This window comes from Rutilus rutilus (genome assembly GCF_951802725.1).
Source record: "Rutilus rutilus genome assembly, chromosome: 13".
Classification (NCBI taxonomy): domain Eukaryota; kingdom Metazoa; phylum Chordata; class Actinopteri; order Cypriniformes; family Leuciscidae; genus Rutilus; species Rutilus rutilus.
Window position 1 is genome coordinate 16,371,045 of NC_140218.1, and position 27,624 is coordinate 16,398,668.

The 27,624-nt window shown below is 36.9% G+C and overlaps 3 protein-coding genes across 6 annotated transcripts in view; all 3 read left to right on the top strand.

Moving 5' to 3' along the window:
* Window positions 1-534: 534 nt before the first annotated feature.
* lca5 (lebercilin LCA5) lies at window positions 535-14,609 on the top strand. Of its 3 annotated transcripts, none has more exons than XM_084428731.1 (9): window positions 562-919; window positions 2,696-3,043; window positions 4,561-5,096; window positions 5,720-5,857; window positions 5,960-6,056; window positions 6,378-6,511; window positions 10,689-10,724; window positions 11,512-11,755; window positions 11,982-14,609. In XM_084428731.1, exons 1-9 carry the CDS (start codon window positions 889-891, stop codon window positions 12,773-12,775), a joined length of 2,358 nt encoding a protein of 785 aa, XP_084284857.1. In that variant the 5' UTR covers window positions 562-888; the 3' UTR covers window positions 12,776-14,609. The 3 variants fall into 3 exon arrangements, with proteins under 3 accessions (XP_084284859.1, XP_084284857.1, XP_084284858.1); XM_084428732.1 differs by having other exon boundaries at window positions 596-919; window positions 11,515-11,755; window positions 11,982-13,026; XM_084428733.1 differs by lacking the exon at window positions 10,689-10,724 and having other exon boundaries at window positions 535-919; window positions 11,515-11,755; window positions 11,982-13,026.
* Window positions 14,610-16,052: 1,443 nt separating this feature from the next.
* On the top strand, window positions 16,053-22,625 carry hmgn3 (high mobility group nucleosomal binding domain 3). Its single transcript, XM_084429054.1, has 6 exons — window positions 16,053-16,387; window positions 18,542-18,592; window positions 18,694-18,723; window positions 19,065-19,112; window positions 19,400-19,507; window positions 21,930-22,625. Exons 1-6 carry the CDS (start codon window positions 16,373-16,375, stop codon window positions 21,969-21,971), a joined length of 294 nt encoding a protein of 97 aa, XP_084285180.1. The 5' UTR covers window positions 16,053-16,372; the 3' UTR covers window positions 21,972-22,625.
* A 4,276-nt stretch (window positions 22,626-26,901) lies between these two features.
* Window positions 26,902-27,624, top strand: part of phip (PHIP subunit of CUL4-Ring ligase complex) — a 39,609-nt gene continuing 38,886 nt past the window's right edge. For both annotated transcript variants that reach the window (XM_084427426.1, XM_084427427.1), the window contains exons 1-3: window positions 26,902-27,285; window positions 27,398-27,456; window positions 27,541-27,570. In XM_084427426.1, the coding sequence (XP_084283552.1) occupies window positions 27,246-27,285; window positions 27,398-27,456; window positions 27,541-27,570 (129 nt within the window). In that variant the 5' untranslated portion in view covers window positions 26,902-27,245. The remainder of the gene's footprint in view (window positions 27,286-27,397; window positions 27,457-27,540; window positions 27,571-27,624) is intronic.

Consider the following 27,624-nt stretch of genomic DNA (forward strand, 5'->3'; position numbering starts at 1 on the left):
ATGCACAAGGAGTCTGACAACTGCCAGTATGCTCCACACTGAGATCTGATCCATCATCGAGTCTTTCTGTGACTACACGAAGAAACAGAAAAAACTGAGACAGAATAAATCCAGAAGAAACGTCTCCAAGACGCTTTAAGAAACCGACATGAAAAACTGTGCAAATGTACTAGGACAAACGTATTTTTTTTTTATTTTTTTTTTGCCATTTTATTTAATATTTTAACATTGTTCCTGGTGGAAAAATATATCATATGAAAACGTTTATTTTAAATATAAACATATTTTAACAAAAATACTATTTAAATAAAAAAAAAATCTATATAGCCTATCATCTAAGTGCTGTCATATCTAATTGCTAACAAGTAAAGTTTGTAATGTCTTATTATTTCAGTTATTAATGCCAGTCTGACTCAACACTTGCTTTATAGTAAGTCTTTCTGACGAATTTTGCTCCTTTTAATAATACCACCGACGCCTGAAGCCTGTCTAGTCTGTCAGTGTAATATCATCCGAGATCAACAAGTGGTGACGGAGTGACAGGGGCGCGCACGTTGCCATGGAGAGGCGTCACTATGACACCAGTCCAGTAGCAGAAGGCGAGGCGTGGATTCAGAGATTTCACCAACTCCTTCAGTAAAGCACATATCCCTCTTCAAAAGCCACAATCTCCGCCATAATCGACCTCAGATGACGCTTGATTAAATGATAGACGACCAAACATCCGCATTCGCTCTTTCTTTACCGTATCGTTTAAGGTTTTGCTAATCGTTTGGTGTCGTCTCTCCAGTTGAGAGTGTTGTGTGTTGTCCTAGTTGCACGATATAATCCTGCTAGCTCGTCAAGTGGCTGGCTAGCGAGTTTGCGAGCCGTTAATCGAGCCATGTTATGAAGAAACTGACTGAAGAACAAGAAACTGGTAAGTACTTTTAAGATAATTTCACGCGCGTTCTTGCAGTGTACGTTCAGGGTTTGCTATTCCTTTTGTCACTCGGAAAACACTAACAACCAGTTAGTAAATAAGAAACACCAGCAGCGTCTTCCTTGATACAATGATACACGTATTAAGATGCAGTCAGACATTGTTTTGTTTTAAATAAAGACTTGTTGACCGACTTCCTATTGTTTATGGACACCTGTAAGTTGGACTAACCTTACTTATTTCCCGAGTTCTGAATTAATAAAGCTCTTTTGTTATGATATCTGGCAACAGTGCCTATAATGTCTTCATTATTGTAAATTAATCTCAATTGAATGCTAGTCTATATATTTTGAATGACTGCCTAGGCCTAACGTTATATATTTTTATATAATCACTTTATGTTATTTTTTACTCAAGTTTGAGTCAATTTTATAAGAATGTCAACCAAACTGATTGACATTTGTTGTTGTGATGGGTAATAAGACCATTCAAAGTCAAACTGGCCTGTCATTTGCAGGTGGTGGTTTCAGTGCTTGATGCCAGTTCATCACATATGGACAAAACACTGTGTAATGGGCACCTCCTTGGTCATTTAAAAAGGGTTTTAACATTAGACTGACTCAATGTATGAATGTCTTATGTGTAAAAACACTCTCTGCTTGTGTGCTATTGTATCAGGTTTGCATTTGCATAATTTTCCCTTACCTTAAGTCAATAATAGGTCTGTGGCTGAATATGTCAAAATTGGTCTCAATTACAGATTAATTCAAAAATAATTTATTAGGACTTTTTTGGGGTTAAGCTATAGGCTAATTCAAATTTGGCTGATGTTTGTTTGGCGAAGGTCTTATAAAACTCAAGATTCCTTTATAGAGTTGTTGTTTTTGAATGTTAATTTTAAATATGTAAGATCAACTTTTTTTTTTTTGACATGTCTTAATGGATGCCATAGAAACATTTTACCAAAATAGAGGGAGGTGAAAGGTGAGGCAGTAATTGAATGTGTTTAGCATGCCATTAAGGAGTGAATGATATTATTGGCCCGCTTACAAAGGGCATAGGCTACTCAATCTCCATGGTGACCGAGACCAGAGAGGATATCAGGATTGTGCAGGTTCAGGGACAGAAAAAGGAGGACTTGTCAGTAGCCTTACAAAAGGGTCATAAATCTTGCTTATTTTATGACGATACACCACAGATCTGCTGTAGCTCATTTTTGTCTTGTAACCAGCTCTATTGACTCTTTGTTCTTAGTGACACTTGGTGATTTCTTATTTGTGCTCAATTTGAGACCATCAAATTCATCACAACACAATTTATGCCATGATGTGGTAAGAAAGTGTCTGGTAGCCACATATCTAAAACCACATATCTAAGTGCCTTGGTGTTTGAGATTTGATCGATCATGCCTAAAGTAATGTACCACATTTTAGTATCTTGAATGTTAATGTCTTGGCTCACCTGGCCAATTAATATTAATATTAAAGAATTAATAGCACGTTACTGTCGTGAATGAGCAACAAATGTGACGTTATCTTAATTCAATCGTGATGAAGCCTCTCAGACAGCTTGAGTGTTAAGCGTCTGGATTTATGTCACGATTCGCTCAAGGCTCACACACAAACTCCACAACCTGATTTGTAAACATAACCGTGCCTTTTTTGATTTGTGTGTTTGAAAGGATGTGTGCTGTTTATTAATTGTGAGTGAAGCGCATATTCAGTTCAGTAGCTCTGTCTGATGTTGTCTCAATCATTTTGAACTGTATTGCAGGGGAAGACATGGACTTGCATGCAGAAAACCAGGAATCAGAGCACAGCCGATTGTCTCACCGAAGTGATGCGAAGATCTCGGAATCTCCTCAACATTCTGGGAAACAGGAGAAATACTGGAAAGACATTGGGAGCTCTGATGGGAAACACGGGCGAGCCAGGACACAAGAGCCGACTGGAGACCCAGACCGCGATCGGTGTTCGGATGGAGATCACAGCAGTGCCTCTTTCTACTCGGATGATTATGAAAACATCTCGCACTCGGATCGGTCGCTCTCGCCAGCCTCTCCATCTCCACACAGAAAAGGGAGATCTAAGAGAGTGTCCAGCAGCCCCTTACATCGAACAGGTATACACACGCACATAATAGGCAAACTCATCCAGTGGAGTCCAAAAGTCTGAAATCCCATTGAAAATCTAGGGAAAAGATTTTTTTTATATATATAAAAACAAAGTATATAATAATAATAAAATATAAATAAAATGTATTTGAAGCACAAGATGCTCATTTAATTGATCTCATATCATGTTTGGATCATGATTACTGGCAAGGTTTCGCACTTGTGGAGTTCATTTAACTCAAGTACTGTTTATGGAAAACCTTGTTTACCTCTCTTTTGCACTCACTTTATTAAAAGCCAGCAACATAATGGAACAAATTCATCAGCAATCCAGAAGGTCAACCGCATTAAATTAGCCTGAGGTGTCCTCTTATCCACTAGTTACATGTGTAACATAATTAACATGATGATCAAGGCCATCAGCATCTAAATCTTGATAGCGCATGGCAATTATTATTTTTTATTTTTTTCAGTTAATTTTCTTGAGACACTGATTGCTGTGAATCACCCTGATCTGAGTGATGGGCAGCAGTGTGATGTTCTCACTCAAAAGACTGCAGTCTTATAAATTAACGCTTTCTCACAAAACCTGTCGAGGACATGGCCAGGTCATAATTAACTCTGAAAACAAAAATAAATAATAATTATTAATAATAGGTAATAATTCTATTTTATAGTTTAATTTAATATGATGCCTATAAAAAGTACAAAAAATACTTTAATACAAATATATATATATTAGTTTATGAAAAAATACTATTACAGTAATGAAAATCATTGAGAAGTATAATCACAAAAATATGTCTAGTGAAAAATCCAAATGTGCTTCATTGTCATAAAAATAATGTCATGTTGTAAAATATCCTATATGGTCCTATAAGAGGTTTCAGTGTCTTTATGGTATATGTAAAAAATACTTAAAAATTTTTTTTTTTTTGATGGAATATAACCTAGATATTAGGTTAGGGTTAGGGTAACAAACATTAGGAAATAACTGTTGTGTCCTGCAGTACCAATAACGACCAGCAGATTGCATAAGAGATATTTAGCATCAAGCATAATTTGAATAGAAAATTACTTTATTTGTTTTACCACAATCAATGTGAATGCCAATATATTAATAGAAAGTTTGGGTTGTACACTACCATTCAAAAGTATGTGAACATTAAGTTTACTTTTATTCAGCAAGATTTCATTAAAATAATAAAGTAATAGACTTTTATGCTGTTCTTTTGAACTTTTTATTCATCAAAGAGTCATCAAAGAAAAATGTATCATGCTTTCCACAAAAATATTAAGTAGCACAAACCGTTTTCAACATTGTTACTTATGCACCAAATCAGCAGAGTACAATGATTTCTGAAGGTCAAAAATACAGTAAAACATATTGAATTTTTTAGTATATATTTTTAATATGTGCATGTATGTATCTATTCAGATATATGGTAATAACTGCACATATTTGTGTGTGGTTTTTTTAGGCCTTATTTTACTTATGTGTACTTATATTTATTATTCTTTTCAGGTGTGCATAAAGGTGTGTCACGCCGTCTCCCACCCCATCATCCTCAGCAGCAATCAGGAGGCATCCGATCACAAAGTTTGAGTAAAGAAGCTCCATCCAAAGAAGTGGACCCCGTCACCAAGCGCATGCTGTCTGCACGTCTGCTAAAGATCAACGAGTTGAAGAACGCATTGTCTGAGCTGAGGCTGCATGCAGACAAGCTGCAGCGCGAGAACCGTTTACTGCGACAGCTACAGCTGCGGCAAGAGAAAGCCCTGCATCGCTACGATGACACCGAGAGCGAGATCTCGCAGCTGCTGTCTCGTCACAACAATGAGACTCACGTCCTCCGCGAGAGGCTGCGACGCAGTCAGGAGAGCCAGCGCACAGCTGAACGCAGCCTCAGGGAAACGGACGTCCAGCTCCAGCGCTGTCGCGGCCAGCTTCAGAAACTGCAGCAACTTGCAGATGACCAGAATCTTGGAGAGAGGGAGGAACTGTCACGAAAACTGATGTACGCTCAAGGCAAATTACAAGAAAGTGAACGCAGAGTAAAGGTAAAAAAAAAAGAAAGCAACATCGCAGGGCTCACCAATAAGGATGGCTTGCTGTCCCGGGGCAAACTGTCACTTGTTGGGCTAGCGCTATATCTTACATGTTTTGATCATGTAAATGCATTTGTATGCCTTGCAAACTTAAACATTTGGTTGTGAATTCTTCTTATCAACTTTTTGTCAACTCAGCTAGCTCAAATGATCTACTGACTAACATTTATTATTGTTTATTATTTATGAATTTTCTTGCATAATTATAATAAATATATAATTTCTTTTTTTCCATTCATATAATGCTAACTGATTTTTACAAATTCTCTTTGTAAAGAAAACATTGACATAAATTGATGAGAAAATGTTTTTTATATTTCTGTAATAAATAATAATATATTTTTATAGTTGTATAATATTTAAATAAATAAACATTTATTTTCAAATGTATAATTAAAAAAAAATGTATATAAAATTTACATTTTAAATATTAATTACGACAGTGATCAAGATTGAATATTGCCCTGGTTTCTTATTTTCCTAAAAATAAATTCCTTTTAAGAGTTATGACTGCAATGACTTCATCCTGTAAGGATGTGTTTATGTCTATGTTTGTGTGTGTAATGTATCATCAGGAACTGGAGAAGAACATGGAGCTGAGTAGTGGGAGCTTTCAAAGGCAGCTAGCTAACGAGAAGAGGAGAACTCACGATGCACAACAGGAAGTCAAAGCCCTACAGGAGGAAGTAGAGAAACTTTGCACTAAACTAAAGGTACCAAATACTGAACACCCACAAGCTGTATCCAGCGTTAGATGTTTATTAATTTAATCGCAAACCCATCACACCATGTTCATTTTTTGCATCTTATTTCAGGAGAAAGAAAAGGAGCTGGATACTCGTAACATCTACGCTAACAGGATACTTAAAACTTCTTCCAGAAAAGAAGTAGAGAATGGCAGCAAACGGAAAGGTAGATCAGAGTTTATTGATAGGCTCATCTAAGTCTAATTACACAACTGTACTATTCACCTTCCTCCCAGGACACTTAAACATTCAGTCCATAACTACTACTAGCAGACAAGTAATGACTCCATAACAAACATATTCCTATGGCGATTACTGTATATTCCTGTGTGTTTCAGCTTTGTTTTACAGTGGTTCTATGGATTAGATATGAGAGTGTTTGAAGAGATGTTGTAAGGACTGAATGGAATAGTATTATCTATAATGAATTTATGTGTTTGTGCCAGTAATCTATGTATTTTGTAACATGTTTGTGTTTGTGTTGAAGGCTCCAATACAACCAGCACTAAAGCAGTACAGACAGAGGACAGAACGTCCTCATTGGACTTCCCATCACCACCTCCAGCTCTTACCAACGGAATCCCACCTGACAACCAGGCCGATGACTACATCTCCCTGAAGGCACGTACTTCATACTGTGCTTGATAAAGAACTTATAAGTGACATGTCTTTTTGTATTTTGTTTTGTTGAAACCAATTTATTAATTAAACATAAGAAACCTCTAGTTCATAAAATTACATTTAACCGCACAGAGTTTCAGTTTAATGAATGGCATTAATTAGCCCAGCGTTCACTATAGCTTTGTTTCAAAATCTAGTGAGCTGCCTTGTTGTCTATTGCCTATATAGGTAGCATCCAAATCGTCATTGAACTGATTTGTAACGCTCTACTTAGGAAGCAACTCACAAATATAGCACCCTATTCAGATTTTGACATTAAAGGGATAGTTCACTCAAAAAGGAAAATTCTGTCATCATTTACTCACCCTCAAGTTGTTCCAAACCTGTATGAATTGCTTGCTTCTGCTGAACACAGAATTTGGGTAACCAAACAGTTGATGGACCCCATAGACTTGCATAGTATGGAAAAAAAAAAATACTATGGACGTCAATGTCAACAAAATCAACAGTTTAGTTACGACATTCTATGACATACAAAATATCTTCTTTTGTGTTCAACAGAAGAAAGAAATTCATACAGGTTTGGAACAACTTGAGTAAATGATGACAGAATTAAAATTTTGGGGTGAACTATCCCTTTAATATGTTGCTAAACTAATAGTGTGATACTCTAATAAGCATGAAAATACATCATACGCAGATGTTGGGTAAAATAATACTTTTTTTATTTTCAATTATTATTACGAATGAACAATTTTTTTATTGTTTTTATTATTAAATGATTACTAAATATTAAATAAATATAATTTAAATAATAATTCAATATGTTCAAATGTAATGTTTATTATTGACACGTCTGTCTTTGTCTGCAGTCTTGGATTTTTTTGACTGAAATAACTTTTTGGAACAGCTTTGTCATTTTAAGATCATCTGATGCCTTAAAATGTCGCCTCTGTAGGCAGCTAATTCGATTTTAGAACAGAGTACATAAATGCTGCATATTGAGCTAGAAACCTCAACACATTATAGACCTTATGCGCCAGAGAAACAAGGGTGCAGCCATCTTTAGAATATTGTCTTTGAACTTCCGTATTTGCGGTCGCTCTGTATATTTTTATGGCATTGCTGTCCAGGAGTAATTCGCTTTTTAAGTGGATTAACTTAAAGGTCCCATATTGTACACCTTTCTGAAGTTTTATTTTAGGTTTTGATGTCCTTATATAATATATGAATATATATTTGCAAAAAACAAGCCTGTCTACTTAAAGGGGACCTTTTCACAAGATGTAAAATAAGTCTCTGATGTCCCCAGAGTGTGTATGTGAAGTTTAAGCTCAAAATACCCAACAGATCATTTTTTACAGCATGTTTAAATCGTCACTTTTTGGGCCTGAGAAAAACGCACTGTTTTAGGTGTGTGCCCTTTAAATGCAAATAAGCTGCTGCTGCACCGCACAGGGGGCGGAGCCTCACGAGCTCACGCTCAGTGTCAGAACAATCTCATCTCACGGAAAGATGATAATATCAAAACAGAAACTCACAGTAACGGTGTTCATTTCGACCCGGTGTCGGACAATAATGCCTACAGAGTCAGGTAATATATGCTGTATGGAGATGGAACAGGTATAGTTTAGTTTAAAGGGTTAGTTCACCCAAAAATGAAAATTTTGTCAGTAATTACTCACCCTCATGTTCTTCCAACCCCGTAAGACCTTCGTTCATCTTCGGAACACAAATTAAGATATTTTTTATTAAATCTGAGCGCTGGCTCACTCCTCCATAGGCTTCTAAGGGACTGAAACTTGCTGGCCCAGAAAAGTTATTAAAGAGATCGCTAATATAGTCCAAGTGACTACAGTGGCTCAATCTTAAGTTTATCAAGCGACGAGAATACTTTTTGTGCGCAAAAAACAACAAAAATAACGACTTTATTCCACTATTCATTTCCTTCTCTCTGGGCCTCGAGTGAGTTCACGTAGTGTTTTTGCGCAGCGCGTCTGTGTTACACGTCACCACATAGGCTCACTATTGGCCGACGCTGGTCATGTGTGTGATGCGTGGTGACGTACAACACAGACGCGCTGCGCAAAAACACTACGTGAACCAACTCGAGGCCCAGAGAGAAGGAAATGAATAGTGGAATAAAGTCGTTTCAGTCCCTTAGAAGCCTATGGAGGAGTGAGCCAGCGCTCAGATTTAATCAAAAATATCTTAATTTGTGTTCCGAAGATGAACGAAGGTCTTACGGGGTTGGAACAACATGAGGGTGAGTAATTACTGACAGAATTTTCATTTTTGGGTGAACTAACCCTTTAATTACGATTATAACCTATTTGTCATTGCTTGTATCCTCAATTAATACAAGCCTGCCGTAGGACCCCATCCGAATGATGGCCAAAAATATACTTATGAGTTGAAGTTTATTGTACATCACGCAAGATGCACGCAAGATGAAGCGTCAGTTTTACTCCAGAAAATCACCGTAAGAGCTGAGTAAACACAGTATAACAAGTGCGTAAGTACATAAACCAAATTCGGTAGAGTTAAGGGAGCATTTTTCTTCGAATACAAAATGAATCCACCTTGTTTTCAGTGGCTGGCTCAGATTTCGGGAGTAAATAGAGAGAGCTATGTGAGTTAATACATCCAGCCACACAACACCTTCAACACTTGGGAGACATTCTCGTCAGTGCAGAAATGGCGGATGTGTACAACTCGCTGTGAACCCTGATCAGGGCGGTTCTATGTTAAAACGGCAGTGTCTGTCAACACTTGGCGGGGCCGGGCCTGTGGCTGTTGTGACGTCACACCAGCCCCATGGCTGAAACAGGTCGACACTGCTTATGATTTATGGGGATTAAAAAAAAAGGGGTGAGTGGATTTTTATCACTATAGGGTGGTTGTGTACACACACTGCCAACACACATTTATGTCCAAACACCACATGCAAAAGTGAATTTTGCATAATAGGTCTCTTTTAATATTCATGAGCCTCTCTTCTGATTGGCCTGTTGTTTTCTGAGTGACCCACCATTGGCGGGGGTGGGACTGAAGGCGGTGACTGAGTAGTTCTGACATCACATTTATACGGAAGTCACAACAGCTCATGAAAAGGCACAGATACTTTATGCAGGCTGTGTGCATTTGTCTGTGGATCGACTGTTTTGAAACTTCTATGGTAGTTTCATAGCCCCTAGACCTCTGTTATCATGAAAAAAGCCAGGAAATTTCAGTTTTGACAAAATGGGACCTTTAATGTAAAGTTAACGAAAGTTATCATGAGGATTGTAATGTTTAAACCAGATGTCTTAACAAATGTCAGTAGACCGGGAAGATTTTAAAACGAGCCGTGCATTCATAAATACGCAAGATCGCTGTGAAAATACAAACCGGAAGACAAAAGATAACAAGCGCAGCATTGAAAAGGGGCGGGGCTACATAAGGTCTGTTTAGGCCACATTTACACATAGCCGGGTATTTAGAGAAACGAATATTTCCCCCCCTCCGTTTTCAATAATAACATCGTGCACACAACATCGTTTTCAAAAAAGTTGTCATTTACATCAACCCGCATAAATACGCTGTCGAGCGCCATCATGACTATGCCAAATCTATGGGCGGCAGTGTTAGGGAGAAGGATAAAGCCATGCAAGCCAATCAGAATCCTCAGAATCGACAACAACGAATAACACAAGGGATTTCCTAGGGCGCTCACTTGACGTTAAGCATTTTCTGGCGCATAATGTGACGTTTGAGAACCTAAAACCCCGTTTCTCCCAGTTGGCACGGCAACACATAACCGGCGTTATCAGAAATCTCCACTTTGGCCGGAGTTTTTAGAAATAATCGTTTTCTGTGATAAAAACTGGGTTTTCGTGTAAATGAGAGGCCAAACCGCAGGGAAATATCCGCGTCTTCCCTTCGTGTAAACGGGGCCAAAATGTCTCTAAAATTTGATTGCTCATGAAGAAAATCTATCATGTTTCTTTTTCATCTTCTTTCATTTGATACTCTTCGCAGTTATTCTTTTGTTGATGTTTGATTTAGTTTGTGCTTAATTTACACCTTTCTTGTCTCTCTTTCTCATTCTGTTTTATCAATCTTTTTGTTAGCTTACATACCTGTGAATTTCCTTGTTAATTCATCTTTGAAGTAATTTTTAATGATTGACTTTCAGGATCAAAAGCCTGCTGTGAACCACAGAGTAAAAAAGGTTGGCCTTATAAGTCTGTCCTTCTGTATACCAGCATGCTGCACACAATAGAATAGTAGTTCATATGCTGGCTCCCAAAGCAAATCCTCATTCTTTAATTGAGCATTGCATTGCTGCATGAAGTGCTGACCTCTTAACCTCTGCCAAATAGTCTAAATCCAACACTAGAACACTAGTAACATGGCTGATTAGTTTTACAGCTTGAGTGTCCATGATTCTTAGATCATTCTGAATTAAGAATGCCAAGAATATTAAGAATATCCCAGCTCTGAGAGAATATTTATTATTTTATCTATGGTAGAGATGTTTTATACACGTTTGAAGATCTAGTTAATCCAAAAATGAAAATTCTGTCATCATTTACTCACCCTTGTGTAATTTAAAATGCACTCCCTTACATTAAATTCAATTGTGATCAGGAGCGGTCAAGCTCTAAAAATGACAAAAAATAACACCATAAAGAATCATAAAAGTAGAAAAAATTCTCTGCAATAGCTGCTGTTGATGTACATTCAGATATTTTGTCAGGTTTGACGTTAGTGATGCCATATGTTATTGGTTCTTGTGTGTCTTTTAACTGATTGAGAAATGCGAACTGAATGTCACATTTAAACATCATGAGGGTGAGAAAATGCTAACAATTTTAATTTTGTGCAGACTAACCCTTTTAACACATACATAACATTTCAGTGAGCAAGCCTTACAGAAATGATGAGCTTTGTTTTTTTACTTTCTTCTGGTCCTTTGTTTGTTTGTCATCCTTTTTTTTTTTTCTACGATACATCAGCAGGATCAACAAGAAAAAGAGCAGAGACTGAGAGAAGCAGAGGAATGGAAGATCCAACAGTTTTGGAAAGAAAGGGAGAATGAAAGAGGCATGGAATCTGTGATGGAACAGACAAGGGAGAAGGAGAGAGGAAAAGACACACTGCATGACAGAGAAAGAGAAACGGAGATGCTGAAAGTCAAGGAGAGGCAAAGACTAGATCAACAGCCCAGCTCAAATGAGAAGAACTTAAAGGGAAACAGAGGTAATTATTGTGGAAACCATGATACATTTTTCAGGATTCTTTGATTAATAGAAAGGTCAAAAGAACAGCATTTATTTAAAATAGAATTTTTATAACGATGTGAAAGTCTGTAGTCACTTTTAAACTATTTAATGCATCTTTGCTGAATACGATTTTTAGGTTGTGTAATTGTTGAAATGCATGTTTGCAACTTCAGCGATTAATCATTCAGTTTCTTATCAAATAGGCCTGGACAGAGAGGAAGAAGATTGGAGGAATGGCCTGTCTATTTCTCCAAAGGAGGAAGAGAGCAGGAAGCAGCGTGAACTGGAAGAGTTACAACATAAAGCTAGAAATCTGGAGACCCAGGCCAATCAAGAAGAGTGTGCGGAAGAGGAACGCCAGCGCAAAGAGCAACTATTGCTTAAGATGCATCAGATCGACATGCAGACTCAGGGTCAAGACTCAGACTTCTTCTCTGATGACACGGGAAGTGTCCGCTCTCCTCCACGGTTGTCCGAGAAACGTAACCACAACGGTATTTTTAAATTCACAGAGTCAGAGGAGAACACAAACACATTTGGGAGTGGGAGAAGAGGAGGTGGTCACAGAGCACAAGGACCTAGTGCGGATCTTGATCTTTCTTTTGGCAGCTATGCCCCTTCTTTTGGTAAATCTGCCTCCCGTACAGGTTTGGGCACACGAAACTCAAATAAGTCACCTCGAGAAGCGGATGAAGGGCTGGATCTGAGTGGCCTGGTCAAAGAGAGGAAGTCCAACCTCATGCAGCAGCTTTTTGGGGCCACAGCCACTCCACCTCCTTCAGATCCATCCAGCAAGATGGAGATTCTAAACCCCCCTCTAACAACCCAGTTCCCATCAGGACCAGTGAATGGACGGAAGAGGGACTCAGACACACCAAATGGACTAAACATCAGTTCTCTCCCCAACAATAGAAGCACTCTACAAGTCTCTGAGAGCCGACCCATGGTCAGGGCCATTACATCATTTGATGATGACATAGAGGAAGTCACACTCTAGGGCACTTTTATAGTCAATACGAAGGAATCAGCTTCTTGAAAGCAGAAGGAGAGAATCCAAAACACCTCTGATATTTGGTTTTGTACTCCCTTATGAAGTAATCTCTGAGTAAACAATGCTTAGTTTGCCAACATGCCTCTTTTTCAACACTTCCGGCAAAATCATAGAGGAAGACTTTCTCAATTACACTATTTTCATAGTTAGGTATACAAAGGGACCTAAATTAACACTTGCTATGCACCAAATGTGGGGGAAAAAAAAAACTTGCCTTTTGGCCTGTAGCTCTTTTTAGGAACCACAGCGTAATAGATGGTTAAAGTCAAACTGATAGAATGATAATCTGACCCTTGCTGATGTAATCAGTGTGAGTGATTCAAATCAAGAACACACGACCTGGGGAAACATCCGTTGTGACTTGCACATTTTCTAAACGACTTATACCTTAAATTAATGTTTATCAAGGACGCCAAAAGGTTTTTTTAGCCATTTTTTTCACCACTTATGTGGAATATATCTAATTTTAAGCCACCAAAACAAAAACATGATCAGCAAGGTCACAATGTGTGGCTGAAAAATTAAATAAAAAATCAGGTATTTTGTTTAATAAAAACAATTCATTAAACAGTTTCATATCGGAAAAGTAATATTTATGGACGATAAATCCTCACAATGCACCATTGTTACATATGGGAGACCAGGTCATGTTGGACTCTACCTCTGTGTGTTATAATTGATGAGAAACTCCCTTGCATACCACATGAAAAGTAGCTATGGTTAATTTTGTATTCAGATTTTCTTACTAAACAAGAGCATGATAAGTAGAGATAGAGGGTGGGGTGCATTAGCCGATAGTCTTCAGTTTACTGTATGTGTTTGTTTGAAAGGAAAAGGCTCTGCACTTTCAATACTGATATGACTGAGACAGAGCTTTGTCCTCAGAGAGCCACGCTGTGGCTTGGCAGACTCAGGTCTGGGCTGTGTCTTCTCTGAACCAGTCCTCCCACACTAGCACTTTTTAGCCTCTCCCCCTTCACCTCACTTAAGATAAATGTTCATGTCTATTATGCGACAAAGGAGAGTGTCTGGTTTATAAGATATAGTCAATTTTATAGCTTATAGATTAAACGATGAGCCAAATAATCAAATGATCTCTTTACAGGGCACCCCAAAAAATATGGATAATTAAAAATATCTGAATTTCATTGCATTAGATAACAAAATATCTAGCCAAGTGGCATTTTCTCAGATCTTACTAACTGGTCCCAATGTGAACAATTCAAACTTTTAAAACTTCTTTTTCTAAAATGTTTTATTGAAAATTGTACTTGTGCTACCAGATAAATGTAATTTGGTATGATATTTTGTTATTTTACACAGTGATACTTATATTTCTATGTGTGGTATAAGTAAACAAATATTTTTTGAGGGGGCCACTGTATATGTTTATTGTTAGTCTGCACAGTATGATCCTTGTTACTTTAACCATTTCGTTACTAGAAAACTCTGACATAATACAGTGTTCTTTATTTGCCTGCTTACACATAATGAGATGTTTTATTTTTTGCTATATGAATAAGTAGGTAATGTATACTTGGCCATTTTGGATGTTTCATAAAGCCCAGGCTCATCAATGTAAAACCACTCATGGGTCATTATCTGTGAGATTTTGTCAGGTGGTTGTTTAAAAAATAATAATAATGTGTGTAATTAGCAGATATGTTTGACTAGCTCTATAAAAATTGTAGTGATTTGGTTTTTATTTATAAAGCATTTCAGGGTTCATTTCAACCTCAACTGTTAAATCTGTTGTGAAATACTAAAAACAATGTGCTTGATATTGTTTCTTATTTTGACTTTTTAATGAGGGATGTGACACAATTTATAAGTGGACAGATATGAAACAAACGCAAATCAAATGTTTAACTACAAATTGTATTATATTTAACGGTTTTAATTACAAAAGATATTTTCACTTCAGGGCCACATTCATTTATTTATTTTTTAAAGAACAAAATCTGGCACCCATTTGAACACATCAATCAGGTTGAAAAGTATCTAGTACTCACTTTACATTTAAAAATGTTACGTTTTTTTGTTTGAATGAGATCTATGGTTGACATTTTACTCTTTTCCAAAGCACTGCAACATCTTACTGTAGCACTAAAATCCTTCATTGCGAAAAATTCTATTATTTTACAATATTACAATGGCTTGAGGTGGATTTTGTGGCTTTATTTTATTTTATTTGTCTCTGTAATCAGACTTTTGTATTGTACGGCTGAAATCGAAAGTGATCCTCTATGATTATTCAAATAGAGTTTTTATGGTTTAAGTGTCTTTGTTACATCTTTTCACAAGCTTTTGAAAGAGCAATGTCCAAAAACATCATACACACTGGAATATGCAAGACCATTTGTCAGCACATGGCATTGTGTACGGAGTGATCTCCAGAATCAGATCCATGCGTGGCCTAGAAATGTATGCTTGACACATGAACAACCTCTTTCATGAACAGGAAATCTCTGATTGTCTTCTCTTGAGTGCAGCATGCTTCCAGAGATACATGTGTGTTGTGAAGCATGGTAGAATGTTAACTATTGTGAACTTACTATAGAATGTCATCCATTGTAAGGTCACGGCAGCAGAGATGTGGCCATTGTGAGGTCATTGTGGAGGGATGCTATTGTGCTTGTGGGGCGAATGGTTCTATGCATTTAACCTTGAAATCACATGAGGGTCACACGTGAATCGGTTATATCAATAATTAATCGGTTATAGGTTTATAGCATGCATCTGATGAACCCTGTCAAGAAAATAGGAAACTGTCTAGGTCACATTTCATCCATAATTAAAACTATTTTAGTATCATAAAGGTGTTTTTTGATTTTGGGGTGAAATGTGACCTGGTCTGTGACCTTTCTGTGAGATTTTTTTGTACCTCATAATGCACTTTATCGTTGTAATGTTACAGATTCGCGTTTCTTATCCATTCATGCTTATTTAACTGGTGTGATACTGCAGTTGAGGATAATAAATACCAATACATTAATACATAATGAAGTAAGTAAATGTTATTCTGTTATTCGCTACGTTTTTTAGTTATTTAGTATGGACACCATTTTTCTTTTTCAGTGTACGCATACATTTTCTTTTGAGGCCTCGCATACGTTTCCCATAAAGCCGAGCGTGTGGTGTCAAGCGTGGATTGGTTTGTCGTCACTTTATCCCCCCTCACGCGGACCTTTAAACCCATCCAATACGAAGCGCTCTAATTTGCATACAGAGAGCGCGTAACCAATGAGGTTGACAGGCTGAAGAGCTTTCCTCAATTCAAACCAATATCTGAGGGCGTTATATTAACATATTTGCTTCTCGGACCAATCGCTTTGAGGAATGGCGGTTAAGTGTAGACAGAACTGACCAATGGACAAAGACGAGGGTAGAGTCTGAGGTCTGCATAATATTAACATGTTATTACCAGAGGTGTTTTAGATATTGATCCTGTATTCGGTGGTAGTTAAACTCATTCCCTCATCTCACAGGTCCATACCTGCTTTTCTAATTTAATAAAAACAAGTGACAGGAAAATTTGAAAAAATGCCCAAGAGGAAGGTAAGTCAGTTTATATTTATAATTTCCTAACATATCCTCGATTTTCCCTCTTTTTTTTAAGAAATAGCGGCTCGCGTTTTAACGATGAGAACGAACACAACGCCGAGCAGGTAAGGCGAGGATCAAGTTTTTAAAGCGTTCTATCCTAATCCGCGGGTTGGATTATGGAATCCTGCAAAAGCAATGGAACGTTCGATCATCTTTGCATTCGATCCTCGTCACTTGCTGATTTCCTCCATGATAGTTGGCGGTTTAATAACCGATGTCTCTTTCGCAGTGAATTTGCCACTCCGTGCGCACTTGTACTGAATGTCACTTTGCGGTGATGCTTCAGTCGCCCTCTGTTAGACTCGAAACCGAGAGCTCTGCTCGAATGCGTCTGATACTCGCTAACCTCCATTTTAAGATGTTCGTTTTTTTATTAGCTCACTTTCGTCGATCGATAGAGGTCCCCCATTATTTTTGCATAGCCATGTTTGAACCGACAGGCTCTTCCTCCACCCCCATTGCGGAGCGGCAGACCCGTATGTAACAAAGCGCTCTGTCAGTCACACTCAACTCTTTCTCTCATTTTAAGAGGCGATTATGACGGGAGATAAAAACGAAACTGTGCTAAACTGTGGACTTCATGGGATAAAACGACAAAATAAAAATAGTATAAATATAACAGCACGTTTGCACGTCTAATGATGCTTTATCGACAATGATCCAAAGTCCACCGAGCTTCACTATCCCACATCAGCGGGGGGCGTCGACTAATGCCTAACAATGTGGGGGTTTAACACCCCCCACCCCCCACAAGTTTGTGGTAATCAGAAATTAAAAAAATAATTGAAATTATGGCCGTGTTGTATCAGCCAGATATGTTCATGATGGAGGCAATGAAGCGGGAGTTTCTCTAGGGGGAGTGTCTCTCTTCAATTAGTGAGGCTAAACAATGGACACTTTCCAAGAATAGGTTCCAAAACTTCTCGAAGCAAAAAAAGTAGTAGTAATAATAATACTAATAAATGAAGTGCTGCTTTTTCAACGAATGGTCAGTGTCAATGAAATGAGGTGCCTGTTTTTCAGAAAAATGTTCAACCACAGAATGTCAAATTTCTATTTAGCTTATACTATTATTAGTTTAAGAAACATGATTCGTGTGATTTAGTTTTTTCTTATTTATAAACGTTAAATAAACTAAATAGAAAGTTGAAATTTATTCAAATGAAGAAAAAAAGGTGTCAATTCATCTGTCCCTTATTTTTGGTTATCTAATTAGGGACAAAATGTTGGCTTTTAGTTGCTGATAAACTTGTATAATAATTTTATAAGTACAGAAATGGTTTCTTTAAAAAAAAAATTGTTAAGTAACACTGATTGAGTAATGATTGAACTTGATAATTGCAGCAAACACTAAAGTTTGTGTAAAAATCGAATGATATTTGAATGTTTTTCTGCCGTGCTATAAATGTTACCTTTTTTCTTTCGTGTTTTTGCAAGATTATGTGTAGTTAAAATTTGAATATCAACAGGTTATGTCAAAACAACATTGTATGATTTGTTGGATACAGAGAAAAGTCTAGACCTCAGAAGTCAAGCTACTTTGTTAAATAATGGTTCTAACATATCTAATAGCCTAGTTCTAACAACAATAACACATGAAATGTGCGTATCTATTTTTTTAAAAGAATTAAATAAAATACCAATTTCTGGAAAGTGCTAGTCATGAAATTATTTTTAAAATTAAAAAACTTTCCCATTTACATACATTGAGTATACTATAAAATGCATAATACACAGATCTAAATTGGCATCCAGTTTATTAGAGTGTGTAGATGTGGCATATTAAATTGTGCCCAGAGAACGAGTAAACAAGTAGTCAAAGTACCAGAGATAAATTACTATATACACCATAGGCCTGTGTATCTGATTATAATGAAGTCTGACAAGCAAAAGCTACTTATGGTGAACATTGTGTGTGAACTGAGATGAATTAGCTGCTCTTTGCAAGCGTCACTTTATCAGTAAAAGATAACCTGTTGGCATCTAAATAGTGACATGTCCTCAAAGTACTTTGTCTCAGATTTTTTTTTTTTTTTTTATAAAAAATTATTTATGTGAAGAAATGTCCGTATGTACAAATTTTGCATGTTCGTTGTGTCTATGCAGTCACCCGAGGGAGCGGAGGCCAAAGACGCCACCAAAGTTACTAAGCATGAGGTAATTACATTTTATTTCAATTTCAAATGTAAAACTGCTAACAGCACAGATGTAAAAATCATATTTTATGTACATCAAAATAATGTTTTTCCATCCTATAGCCCACTCGGAGGTCAGAGCGTCTTTCCTCAGTAAGTATTTATGCTCTCTTTCCATATGCCCAGATGTTATTTGCATATTCCCTATAAGGGTTAGTGAGCACTAGAAACCAGTCTTGGGAACAGGTTTGTCATAAACCTATAGTGCCATCACATGCCCTCTGGGTATCCTGGACTACAAACGCATGGATTAGTATTATTACATTGTATTATCCACTTAGACCGTTTAGATTGGTCTAGTTTAATTGAAATAGTTCTTAAACTTCTATATTATTGTGTCAGAATATGATTTACCACTCATTGTGGCCTTTGCGTTGTCTGTTATGACACTGTTTTTAACTTCCTTCATCCTGTTGTCTTTTTTCAACCCTCAGAAACCAGCTCCTAAACCTGAACCAAAGGCCAAAAAACCAGCTGCCAAGGTAACAGCTCTTTCTTTCTCACTATCTATATCCATCTTTGTGGCATTTTACATTTTTAGCAAGTTTTTGCATGTGCTTTGCATTGTGGTTAATTTCTTTCCTCCATATATGAAAGTATTTTGCACATTAGGTGGAGTTTGTGTATTGTATGGACAGTTATGGACGATTTTGTTACATTTTTGCAGTAGGGAGAGCTGGTGTGATCTGGCCGGTGTGTTTTGGAGCAATTAAAAATGGTTTGGTACACAGTTATTTAATTTGTTGTTCCGTTTGTGTTCTATGCACAGAAGCCATCCAATGACAAAGCGGTAAAGGAGAAGAAGGGCGGAGCCAAAGGAAAGAAAGAGGAGAAAGAATCTGCGCCCACTGCAAATGGAGAGACCAAGCCAGAGGAGGTGGGCTAACTCTTTTTTTGTTTGCTAATGCCATTGTCTAGCATTTTCAGTACTTATCTACGTGATCTTAATAGAGGAAAAAATGTCAGATGGCTCATTGAAGACCACAAATGAAGTATAATCACAATGATACTTTATCCCTAAAAACCTACGTATATATATATATATATATACACTACCATTCAAAAGTTTGGGGTTGGTAAGATTTTTCAATGTTTTTTAAAGTGATAGTTCACCCAAAAGTTAAAATTTTGTCATTATTTACTCACATGTTGTTCCAAACCTGTATGAGTTTCTTTCTTCTGTTTAACACAAAAGGATATTGATAACCAGACAGTTGACGGTAGCCATTGACTTCCATAGTATTTATTTTCCTACTATAAAAGTCAGTGGCTACCGTCAACTGTTTGATTGCCAACGTTCTTTAAAATATCTTTTGTGTTCAACTGAAGAAATAAACTTGTACAGGTTTGGAACAACATGAGGGCGAGTAAGTGGTGACAAATTTTTCATTTTGGGGTGAACTATCCCTTTAAGTCTCTTATGCTCACCAAGGGTGCATTTATTTGATGAAACAATATTGTGAAATATTACAATTTTAAATAATTTTAATTTTATTTTAATATATTGCAAAAAGTAATTTATTCCTGTGATGCAAAGCTGAATTTTCTGCATCATTACTCCAGTCTTCAGTGTCACATGATCCTTCAGAAATCATTCTAATAAGCTGATTTGATGCTCAACAAATTCTTCTTATTATTAATGTTGAAAACAGTAAATATTTTTGTATAAATACTTTTTTTTTCAGGATTCTTTGATGAATATAAAGGTCAAAAGTCACTTTTTTACCAATTGAATGCATCCTTTCTGAATAAAAGTATTAATTAAAAAAAATAATAATAATCTTGCTGACCCCAAAATTTGACCAGTAGTGTATGTGTCTACTTTTATTTTTATACATTGGTCATTTATTATTGCATAACGCACATCAAGTTGCTAAACTGAGCTCAGGCCTTGGAAAAGGCCCATTTTGCATGCATTTTGTCACGAGAGCTGTCTCCCCTCCCTCAAAACGCTCTGAGATTACTCAAATTTCCCTCCAGGACACGAAAAATGTTTTCTTAGAACATTTGTTGTGTGAGCAAGAATGAAAGAGCAGACATGTGAGGTGGGAAAGAATGACCTAGTTACAGACATGTTGTGGTGTATTCTGGATGGTTTGTTCTAAAATGACTGGGTGTGAATTGGTGGCATTATGTGAAGTTTAGAAGGGCTGACGGCGACAAACGGGTATAATACTGCTCTAAAAAATAATACAACTTAAGGATGATATTCTTTGTTATATTTATATGTTGTTGTGCCAAATGAACTACTGTAAACCAGCTTATACTCTTAATCATGAATCTTAGATCTTCAGATAATGGCCGATTTCGTTGGATTGTCACGATCAGTGTATCTCCATCTTAATATAATTTGTATAACTTGCTTTTCTAATCCTCTTGTGACAAAATGATTAGGGAAACATGACAATTTATTGGTCAGTGCTCTGTACTAACATGGATTACTTTATACTGACCAATATCTAATGGTCTTATCCTGTATCCCTTCCCATGGCTTCTCAAACACCTGCATGTGCCCTCACACACACAAACACACACAGATCTGCGTCTCACGCTCATCTGTCAGTGTGTCATCATGGAGAAGTTCTGCCCCCTCCTTCCTGTCCATCCGAGGGCAGAGCGAGAGTGTTAGAGTAAAGGGTACGAGAGTTTGAAGAGTGCAGTGTGTTTGTGTGCTCGTCGCTGCTGTACAGTCTAGATTTATTTGTCTCTTTGTGTTAAAATAATTTAAAATTAATAACATTGTTAATGATTGGTAACCAAGGAAAACAGAATGTTCATTACATATGACATAATTTTGATATTATGAATGTTATTTCAGAGCCACTATCATTCACCAGACGGTACAAAAAATGTTTTTTTTGGTTTTCAACCAGGTTTTCTGAATATTAATGGGGCAGATAAACACATTGTTCAGTATATCAACATTAGGTTGGGATAGAAGAAAGTATTTTTTTTAAATACACACTTAACCTTGAAATTAATTCATTTCAATTTAAATTGAGTTCATTTGAGACGTAAATGTAAGGATATAAATGCACTCTGCTATCGGTTTTGTCCTGATATATATTATAAAGGATGTTACGTTTAATAAATCATCATGATTTCCAATTTGAGGTAAATTGGTCATCATCTGTATGTGGGCTTACTCGTACTAACCGAGTGGTTTTGGTTGCGTCTGTCTGACTTCTCATAACCTAATCTAACAGTTTAGAAAAACTAAATAAATCATATCAATACTCTGTCCTCTACATTTAAGAAGTCATTCACTTTTTTCTTTTGTGCTTTTTCCCCCCGTATAGGAAACTGAGACGGCCGATACCGAGGCTGAGGAGAAAGAGTGATTGAAGTTGTTTTCTGGAATAACAAAGAACATTTTTTATTCCTATTGAGTATTTTGTAAAATGCAAACTTTTTTTAGACTTATCGTACTAGATTTCCTTAGCTAAAAGTCGACTCACACTCCCCGCTGAAGCACCGTACCCGTCTCCTTCTCTTTCATCCGACAGAAGGATAGATTAATTTCAAGGAAAAGCAACAATTATTCTTGAATATTTCACCAGCAGCTCGCCTGCCAAATTCAGCCACTTCCGGTTCATCTTTTGCCACCAGAGTGCATAGCCTTAGCTCCATGTATTTGGTTACTAAGGTCTTTGGTGTGTATTGTCTTTGAGTCTTGTTATTTAATTGGTTGAATATCTTAAAAAAGAGAGGGAGTAAATAGGGACGAGAGATTTGAGTTGTAACCCTTCGCCTTTTTTTAATCTCCTTTGTAGCATTTTAAGATTCAAGTGAGTTCTTTTAAAATTGCTGAATTAAACATGACCCTTAACAGTGGCAGATATCCATAGCAATAAACAAGTGGTGCTTTGTGCTAGAAGGTTAGGAAAACTCTACAAGAACTGAATCTCTTGACAAATGTAAAAGTCCACAAAACTGGTTTGAGATACTCTCTGTAAAATGTTTTCAAATAAAAGATGAATAAACGGTCAATAGACTATTGTGTGCTTGTTACTGGTTGTTTTTTTAATGCTCCGCAAGTACTGGTTTGTCGATACTCTCACAGATACAAAAGTTTAAAGCAGCCTTAAAGGGATAGTTCACCCAAAAATGAAAATTCTGTCATCATTTGCTCACCCTCAAGTTGTTCCAAACCAGTATGAATTTATTTGTTCTGTTGAACACAAAAGAAGATATTTTGAAGAATGGCGGAAGCCAAACAGTTGATGGACCCCATTGACTTCCATTTTTTTTCTCCATACCATGGAAGTCAATGGGGTCCATCAACTGTTTGGTTTGCCCATATTCTTCAAAATATCTTCTTTTGTGTTCAACAGAAGAAAGAAATAACTTGAGGGTGTGTAAATGATGACAGAATTTTCACTTTTGGGTGAACTATCCCTTTAAGGCCTGTTCACACCAAGAACTATAACTACATTAGCGTCCACACCAGCGGACGATATCGTTCTGTTTATTCTGAGCGTGCACTGCAGTTATGACATCTAGCATTTAAAATGTTCTAGCTCTTAAAAGTTTGATGGATTCTGATTGGCTGCCAATGATTTAATCGTTCATGAGCTGGGGAAAAAAAATCGTTCTGAAAGTGATTCCAACTGTTCTGTTAGTTGTGGTGTGGACTCTGCTATTTTATATTTAGAATGATTTTTAGAACTATATCATTAGCGTTATAGTTATCGTCCTTGGTGTGAACGGGCCTTTGGTGTTCTGATACCCTCTATGATACACATGATGATACTGAAATGCAATCTATATACATAGATTTGGGGGAAGAATATACATGCATATTAAATAAAATAATAAATATGTAAGAAAATAAAATATTGGTACAACAATGAAAAATGGTCAAAAACTAGTACCAATGTGTCTTTCATAAACTGATATAATTCTACATTTGAAATTAGAATTTAATGAAACATTATAATTTATTCTTTAATATAAAGGCATAGCTCATCCTTAGTTGGATTTTCCGTGTATTAATTAAATCATAATTGTGTTATTTATGCATAAACACAATTATTTTACTTAAATAAAATAATTTCAGTAACAACTGATGCCACTATCTATTAAAAAAATGCAGAATTGTCATTGCCATCCATTGTGGTTAATGTTTCCCCAATTTATTGTAAAATTATATTTGATAAACATCTGTGAACAAAAACGTATTTAACTTCTAGATGCTTTATAAGTCCAGATGTCCAGAGTCCTTCATGTTTTCCTCTTAGAGAGTCTAGAGATAATCAATAATCTTAATACAGCATATTATTGATTTATTTAAAGACTGTACTTTTAATTCCAACAATGCAATTTGTAGTTTTCTGAATAGGGAGTAAGTGAAGAAAAAAAATGTCAACACTGTACCATAGAGAGTTAACTTTGTGGAAAACTCTTGAGGGTCCAGGGTGTTTAGTCCAAAGCTACAAAAGCCTTTCAGTGTAGTTCTTTATACACAGACACATGTGACCCTAAACACACACAAACACACTCACTAAATACAACTGCTGATGTCAGAAAGTGAAAGGTCAGCAATGCCGCGGGGAGGCAGGAACGGGGAAGAGGAAATGAACGGACTGACAACCCTCGTTGGTCTGACCTTCTGTCTTTCTGCAGGCCCAGCCAATAGATAAAAAGCCCCATATAGTAATAAAACTGTTAATGGTCTCACACAAGCAACATGTTTCTGAAATGTAGAAATGAAAGTTTCTCTCAAATTGATATTTTATCCCCCCGAGGATCTATACACTTGTCAGGAATGTTGGGCATTTTCATAGATTTACTGTTGCTTATTTGTGATAAGGATGCCTTTAGAAAGCAAGCACATACACAAATATATATTAAAACAGTTATTTAGCACTGAATATTAGTCCAAATGAGGTCTGATTAAAATTAGATCACATTATTATTTTCAACATTGCATAAGTTCAAATAAATGCCATGAAAACTCTCATGCAATTGAGTCCAAAATGTCACTAACTCTATATCAAAACTGGACAAAAATCTGCCCTTAATTATACGATTCAGTTTATAATACATATGTTGTTGATGCATTATTATCTATATACATTATATATATCAAATACATACATTTTACCCATAATTCAGGAGTTGCATCCCTCACTTTTAATATTTTTATAAGGCCAATTGTATCCTTTTTTTTTTACTGATTATTTTTAGAGGTTACTCTTTCAGAAATCATTTTGTCCGTAATTATTATTATGTGAAAGTATTACAATCTGGAAGGTTCAGATGAATCTAGAAAGATCCAAGGAGGCAAAAACTCCAACTGGATTAATTTACCCTTCCAACCTTTGACCCATGTTTGGCCCCTGAACTCTTCATCTGAAATGTTAGTCCTGACCTCCAGTGGCAAGAAGAAATACTGCACGCCACTGATCATAAAATAACAGTGTTCTTCAAATGTATTATCTTTAATACAATATATTTTAAGAAGGTGTTCTAACAAAGTTAGTCATTCTTTCAGTGTATTTTTGCTTTTGTCTGAACCTACTTATGAAGTTTTTTGCCTACTCAGCCACTTCACCAGATCACCACCGTTTCTCAAAAGTGTGATAAGTTGCATCAGTTTTGCTTAAGTAGCCTCGAAGCCAAAGCTGATATATTCATGTACTTCTCGAGTATCCGAATGCTTTTCTCCAACATGTTTACTCTTAATGTCAGTAGTTTAGCAAGTGTTACATCACTTAATGCAGTTAGGACTAACTGTTGAACTAAGGGTTTTCCTAGCAAGGGCACTTAACAATTTTCCTCATCCTTAAAAACAAAGTCAAAGACTGTATCAAAGTCACCTTTTTAGCTCAGAGAAAAACAGAAAAGACAAACCTCAAACACTTGTGTAATGCCTCACGTTGACTTAAAACAAGAAACTGCAGTAATTGTATCTTTGTGGTTCTAATGGTAATGTCACTGTACACAGAAACACAAAAAACACATGTTTATTTTATTATAAGTCTATAGACCAACCCTGCAAAAAAAACACACACAAAAAGAACCCACCACGAATTAAGGGATATTAGTATTTAGATTGTTCAGACCATAAAGTAAACGGTAACACTTTAGTTTAGGGTCCACTTCTCACTATTAACTAGTTGCTTATCATGCACATTACAAGGATATTTGCTGTTTATCAGTACTTATGAAGCACATATTAATGCCTTATTCTGCATGATCTTATTCTACATTCCTATCCAATACCTAAACATAACACCTACCTTACTAACTATTAATAAGCAGTAATTAGGTGTTTATTAAGGCAAAAGACATAGTAACTGGACCCCAGTCTAAAGTGTGACCAAGTAAACTAATAGTAAAACAAGTGTTAGGCTAATTAATAATTAAGTAAACTGATTTAGGAGGCAGTCATACAACATTAAAAATGCCTTATACTAGTTTACTTATATGTAATTATTAAGGCCGTAGGATGAGACTTCATAAAACTTCAACTGGCTCATTTAAAGTCAACATCCTCACTCCTTATGCCACCAATTGCTTAATTACCATTCAGATAAAAACTAAAGAAGAAATATGTACAATACTTGTATGTAATGAGTACAATGTTATGGACAGAAGTATATTTTGCACAATTTAACTGTTTTACACAACTAAACATGGGCACACAATATGCATGTTGTTTCTTTAAAATAGATACGTGTGAGTGACATAGATACATAAATAAAATCACAAATGTCCTATTTGTCTGGCGTTGCCATTAGTCACTGGATTCCTGTAACTCACAAGGTTTAATTCATTACATTCTCCCTGTTTACTACCCTTCCCCCATTTTACTGCCCGCTCGCTTTTGGGAAAGAAATGGAGGACTTCCCGATCCAAATCACAACCAAGAGAGGGGGTGGGTTCCTTGAAATAAGTCTGGTTTATGATTTAAATGAATAGACTTTTATACACCTCACAACCACACAAAAACGGTGGTTATATTCGGGTGTTTGATAAGCTTCAATATGCTGTTGTGGGAGAAACATGGTGTGAGATCCGAGCTTCGCTGCCCGCAAGGTCGACAGACCGAGGAAAAAGAGGCGCCATTAAAGCTCAGGGTCCGGGATTTAGCAAACAAATAGCAGTAGCCCGAATAAATAGTTAAGTTTTTGCATAAAATGAGGCACCATTGCCTTCTTTTCCCCCTTCAGCGTTAGCATCACAGCCTCCCTGACAGCACAGTCCTGCGCGTTCGTACTAGACTCTACTCGTGTATTCCTGCGCAAAGGGGTTGTGCTTTACAGAGAGAGGAGGGGGGTGTGGAGCGAAAACTGAAACCCAAAATATGAACGAACATCCTTAAGGTGCATTAAACTGCATGTTTTAGAAACATCGTTTCTTGTCAACCCCAAACGCCCCGTGCCCGAGAATTTTGTCCGCATACACGTTGTGCCTAAGAGGGGACTATTTTGCGCGAGCGCGGAAGGCTTAGAGCGACGTACCGGATCTGCTTTCCGTGTGTGTTGGGTGAATGGAGGCGCAGCTCTTCCTGGTGAACAAACACTGACAACTATAGGGCAGCCTAGCGATACCCGCTTCCCAGAACGGCCACACACACCTTCTCCTTCACCCCCAAAACAACCCTAAACATGGCTGCTGAGCGTAAACACGTCGCGCAGTTGAAATCCGGTGAGTAAAAGGGATTGAGAAAGGTGACGCTGGAGTATTTTTTATATACATCTGCCTTTCCCACCACGTCCTTCTTGAAAGCTAATGTAGCTCATTCTCCCCCATCTCGCAGAACTGTACTTCCTAATAGCCCGATTTTTAGAAGCTGGACCTTGTCAGGACGCGGCAGAGGTGGGTGATTTTGTAAAATAGGATTGTAAACGACATGTCTGGAGAAGATTGAACGGTAATTTGCTATTTTTGTGCTTTTTTCAGACCTTGATACGGGAGGTTCAGGAGAAGGAGGTAAGCAGCGCGAGCCTTACTCGCGTCGCATCTCACTGCGCTGCACTTTAGGCT